We start from the raw sequence: 5623 nt of genomic DNA on the forward strand, positions 1-5623 counted from the left end.
ATCTTTGAAATCTTCCAAAAATAAAGTAGTTCAGACCCCTATTCAAAGATGGCGCTAGCGTTGTCTGCCAGAAGCGTCATCTATGAGGCAAAATCGATGCCCCTGCCTTCTCCTTTCCTGCTGTTATTCCGTGTATACACAAGTGAATAAAAATAAAATAAAATAAAACATGGCGAAGAATGTTGTTGCAATCTGAGACTCGACGTTTTTCGATATTTCTAACATTCGATAATTCCATCTTCAATTAAATCGTCCTTGTTTTTGAGGCTCAATTATGGAGATTCGCGGGATCGAAGTTACCAACCAACTGAGGGTGAGTGTCTTTCATCTTGACGCAAGGAGCTTCGCGTCAATTATTGTTGAATTGCAACAATAATTGGACATCCTCGACTTGTCAAAATTCATGAAAACTTCTCTCTACCTAATCTCGTCGTATCTTTTAATAATTCCCAAAAAAACGATTGAAGCTTCCTCCAACTCGATCATTTAACCTCAATTTCTCAGCCATTGCTTCGTTCCATTCGAATATTGATTCAGCTTCGATTAACTTATTTATTTTTAACCTGACCTCGAGTGCGATCGATTTCAACTCAATATTCACCAAAATTCAAAGTTAACTTGAATTAACACTAATTTCGTCCTCTTTATTCATTCTTTTTCGGGAATTTTGGCTCAACATCGAATTTTCTCCTTTCGCACAGTATTTCCATCAAAATTGTCTCCAATTTCGTGGATTATCGTAAAGTCTAAAAATCGATATCGAAAATGCTGAAGAAGTTTGAAAATCGAATCTAAAAATGCCACTCGAATCATCTTCCCAGTGATTTCGGTGCTGAAATCTTGCGTCATCACTTTTGGAACCTCTTCCTGCCTGGTGTTGAACTCTTAGAGTAGAAAGTTCTGCGCTTGATGTTGCCTGCTAGAATTTTCATGCATTTCTTAATTCTAGAGTGCGATAAGAGCAAAACTGCTGGAGTTGGGGGTCCGCTATGACGAAGAGTTGCCGGATTACATTCTCGTAATGGTGGTGAACAAAAAGACCCGTCAGCAGATGCACGAGGATTTGCATCTCTTTTTGGAGGACAGTACGACGCCGTTTGTGGAGTGGCTGCACGATCAAGTACTGAAAAAGTTGCAGAAGGTGACGGTTGCGAAGAAAAAACCAGCGAGGGAGTTCGTGCCGACGGTGGTTGTTAAGCAGGAAGAAGAGCGCAAAAAGCGGAAGAGCAGCGAGCTGACAAATCCGGAAGAAAAGCTTGTCGGAGTTGTGACGAAGGAGGAGAAGCCGGTGGAGAAAGTTGGCGACAAATTGGGTGAGAGATTTGGAGAGAAAGCGGAGGAAAGGGGGACCGAAAAGGGGGAAAAACGGGCGGAGAAAGCGAGCGAAAAAGTTCGGGAATCGACGGAGAAGGTGGAGAAAACTGCGGAGAAAACAGTGGGGAAATCTGTTCCTGAAGGCTCGACGATCATTCCATTGAGAGCGAAGACTCCGGAGAGAGTCAGCAGAGTCCCGGAGCCAGGAGAGAATCGTTTGAGTTCAGGGAAACGGAGCTTGGAATCGGTGCCGGAGGGAAGTGAGACAAAGAGGCCAAGAATTCAGGAAACCTCGAGGATTGAGAAGGCGCAGGAAGAGGAAGAATTCGAAGAGGAGTTGGAGGACGAAGAGGCCGAGAAACCGGACGGGCGACTGAAGTCCTGCGTGAACAGGCCGAAAGTGACGTCGGTCGTGTCGGTGAAGACGCGTTTGGGTGCGGTGTCGGGGCCTCGAAATAAGTTCGAGGTTCACAGGAATCGATTCGGAGATCCTGGCCGAGGGAATCAGCGCCAGAACAACTTCGCGCAGCAATCCAGAAGCAATTTTTCCCGATCGTTGCACGAGGACCGCGCCGATTTTTCGAGGTCGCGGCAGCCGGTCGGGGGCCGGGGGAACCGGGCTCCGGGGAAGGGTGTCGAGGCGCCGCGTAACCGGCAGTTCTTCGATCGCCTCGAGGAGAAACGTCCCGGTCAAAAAGCCGAGTCGAAACCGCCCGTCAACGTGAAAGATCGTCTGGGAACGAGCCAAGTCCGCGTGGCGTCAGTGCCGGGGGTCGTGGCTCCGAAAAAGTCGTCGAACGACGTTAAAAATCGGTTGGGCCCGTTGAAAAATCGGCCGAGAATCGTGGCCCACCGAGCAGAGCTTCCACCGGTCGATCGTGCCCCGAAAATCCTCCAGAACGACGACGACGACGACGACGACGACGACGACGATGACGACCTCGACCTCGAAGCTTCCCCGGGCCAACCGATTGCCCTGAAATCCCGCATCATCGCCGTTAACCGACCGGACCTCACCGAGCTCCAAAAGGACGTCGAGATCGATGAAATTTCACCGATCGACGATCTCGAAGCCGCCAGAACAATCGCCAGCAAAGTTATCGTCACCCCGAGACCTCTAAAGCCTCTCCAACCCGCACAAAAACGAGCGACCCAATCACTGTTACTCAGGGCGGTCGCCGAAGCCAATCAATCGGTCGTCAAACAAAAGAATCCCGAGCCCGTTTTAACGGTGAGTAACAATACGAACAAAAATAAAGCAAACAAATGAGCGACGATCGAACAACCCCTGAAAATCTCGATTTTAAACGCCAATTTATTCACCGCATCAATTATTCGTCACAATTCATCATATTATTCCTCTTCCATTTCTTTTCATTTACACTTATCAATCATTTTATGAAAATATAAATTTACGTTGATTCTGTACGTAGCATTAGCGAAATACGAATTACCGATCACGTTTGTGTATGTAAAATAAGGTATTTCATTAATTGAACCAAAAAAAAAAAAGAAAAAAAAAGAGCAAATAAATGAACGAAAATTAAAGAAACTTTTCGTAAAAAAAAACAAACTCTGCAATTCATTGATTTTCCTGACTGTTCGCGCCTCGATGTTATTATTTTCAAGAAATTTCCTCTGACAATGGCTTGGAAGCAACCCAAAACTCGATTTTTCCCAATTTTTTTCTCCCTTAAAAATTTTTTTTTCTGAATCGATGAAAATTGAATCTGGAAAATGATAATTCAGCAATGAAATTAGTGGGGAAACTCAATTCTGGGATTGCTTTGATAAATTTTTGAAAATTTTTCCTTCGCCAATGTCCAAAATGACAGTAATGAAATAGAAATGAAAAATTTCGATAGGAGAAACCGAGGCTAAAACGTCTAAGGCCAACCGGACATCGAGATTTAGGAAATAATTTGTCCGTTCATTTAAACGCCACGAAGAGACTCGTGATGGAGAAAATTCAGGTGCAGCTCAGCACCGCTGAACACGACGAAGACACCGAACCGAAAAAATGTACGTAATGGAATTTAATTTTCAAAATAATTTAACGGACTCTATTCCTTTCGAAATTTCTCTTTATCGATCGATTTTTCAACCATTCAAGTCAACATTGGAGCAAAGAAGTGTCAGACACAAACGACAAACGAATTGTAATTTGCATGGAAACAAAAAAAAAATATTTCACTTTTGGATTTGAACGAAATGGTGAAATATTGAAAAATTCTTTTTTTATCGTACTTTTAATATTTCAACTCTTTTCGTGTGAAATTTTTTTCAAAATAGATACGTCACATCCGGTAAGTGACGAACACATGGGCGTCATCATGTCGCTTTTTCAACGAAGCGACGACAATCAAAAATTTCTAGTCACCCTCAATGGATACAATAATAACGTGATTAAGGAAAAAAATATAGTCGAGGACGAAGACGAGGAGGAAGGTGAGGTCGAGGTTGACGAGGACGGACTGGAAATGGAGGTAAATTCGGTATTTTATCAATTTTTATGCTTTTTATTGATTTTTTATTATTTTTCTTTTGTCAATTACCAAAAATTTTGATTCTCTAGAATCACAAATTCACATCGAACTCGGGAATTAACAAAATCCAAGGTTACGATTGGCTTTCATGAAACTGCAAAAATGATGAAAATTTTTATTCGTTTCGTTAACTAAATTTGTCGCTTATTTATCGAAGATGATGGAGGACGACGAAATGGCCGATTCGCAGACGCAAATCGACTCCCAAATGTCGCCAACGATCGAAGCGATCCGGGAGAACGAGATTTCGGGAAAAGACACAATCATGGACGAGAACAACGAGAACGAAAATATCGAGAACGTTGAAACGACGGAAGAACCGAGCGAGCGTAAAAAACGGAAATTGAGCCCGATCGTTTACACGAGGTCGAGGTCACAAAGCCCCAAAATCGCCAGCATTTTGGCTGCTTCCGTTTCGGGCAAAGAACTTTTCGAAAAACGAGTAATTTCAGAAATCTCGCAACCCAATACCGATAAATCCCGCGACAAATGCCGGTATTGGCCCAATTGCACTTTGGGCATTAAATGTGCATTTTTTCATCCGGAAGTTCCGTGCAGGTATTTGCATCGTTCACTTCCGCAATCGAACATGAAAAATCATTCCCAAAATTAGAATTTTATCAAAAAGCAAATAATTCGGCTTTTTAAACTTATTATTTTGTCATTTTTTGCGATGGAAATGACTGATCTACCAAGTTGATGATCAATAAAATTATTGAGTCGTGAAATTATGATTTTATCAAAAAATTTCAAATTTGGGGTCCAAAAAATTGAAAATTTCATCGTTTATCATGCAAATCTGTAATTTTCTCCATTTTTTTATTTCAGCGCGTTTCCCGCGTGTAAATATGGTGAAAAGTGTGCGTACAAACATCCGAAATGTAAGTTCGGACTGTCGTGTACGAAATTGGGTTGTGCCTTCAGCCATCCGAAGAAGCAGTGCAAATATCATCCGTTTTGCACGAAGCCAGCGTGTCCGTTTTCGCATCCAGTTGTGGTCGCCCCAGTGGAGACAACGAGGGCGAAATTCTCGTGGAAAAGACGCGACTGAAAATTTCGGTATCGTTAAAAATTTAAAGGAACAATTATTTATTTGAATAAAAAAGCATACGTGCGTTCTCGAAAAAGGCACGTAATTATCCCGAAAAAGTGTACAGACTCGCATTTTCCGTTGATTTTCACTCGATGCCAAAATCAAGTATTCGGAGTAAAGTCCAAATGGAACGAAGTCTCGCGAAATTGAATTTCCGGATCGATTTTTCGAAAAACGACATTTGAAAATTTCGAAAATGTCATTGAGTGCTCTTATCGTGTTGACTCAAATCAGGCTTATTTCAGCGTTTAAAAACGAGTAGAAAACTGAACGGATCGTATACAGTACGATTCGAATATGTCAAATCAATGAATTTTTTCGATTTTTCATTAAAATGATAAATTTTTTCGATCATCAGCGAAATATATGTAAAAAATAAAGGCTCAGCGAAATAACGATAATTAGCAATCGTCATAATTTCCTGAAACCCTTTCTACGTGTAAAGCGACTTTTAATGAAAAAACATTCATTTTTAGTTTCTTTTTATTTGTAAAAAGCTCATTATTCCTGTTCATGGAGCAGAGGTATTGTTTCCATATTTTTTTTTACTGGAAAACGATGATTTCACTGCTTTTGTTAAAAATAAATTGCGAACGTTGAGAATGATTATTTAAAATCCGGTTCAATTGCTGAGCTCAGGGGTGTTCAAAGATAAATAAAAGTGCACGAG

At 41.5% G+C, this 5623-nt stretch overlaps 1 protein-coding gene across 1 annotated transcript; it reads left to right on the forward strand.

Moving 5' to 3' along the window:
* Positions 1–103: 103 nt before the first annotated feature.
* Positions 104–5354, forward strand: LOC122418429 (Nuclear polyadenosine RNA-binding 2). Its single transcript, XM_043432623.1, has 6 exons — positions 104–313; positions 950–2545; positions 3180–3336; positions 3607–3800; positions 4018–4418; positions 4689–5354. The coding sequence occupies exons 1-6, from the start codon at positions 275–277 to the stop codon at positions 4909–4911; spliced, it is 2610 nt and encodes an 869-aa protein (XP_043288558.1). The 5' UTR covers positions 104–274; the 3' UTR covers positions 4912–5354.
* Positions 5355–5623: the final 269 nt, after the last annotated feature.

Source organism: Venturia canescens, chromosome 11, assembly GCF_019457755.1.
Source record: "Venturia canescens isolate UGA chromosome 11, ASM1945775v1, whole genome shotgun sequence".
Classification (NCBI taxonomy): Eukaryota; Metazoa; Arthropoda; class Insecta; order Hymenoptera; family Ichneumonidae; genus Venturia; species Venturia canescens.

Bases quoted from the DNA above. Each gene is read 5' to 3' on its own strand.
- LOC122418429 (XM_043432623.1), top strand. From the start codon at position 275: ATGGAGATTCGCGGGATCGAAGTTACCAACCAACTGAGG. The intron at 314-949 runs GTGAGTGTCTTT...TCTTAATTCTAG, and splicing joins AAGTTACCAACCAACTGAGG to AGTGCGATAAGAGCAAAACT. The intron at 4,419-4,688 runs GTATTTGCATCG...TTTTTATTTCAG, and splicing joins CATCCGGAAGTTCCGTGCAG to CGCGTTTCCCGCGTGTAAAT.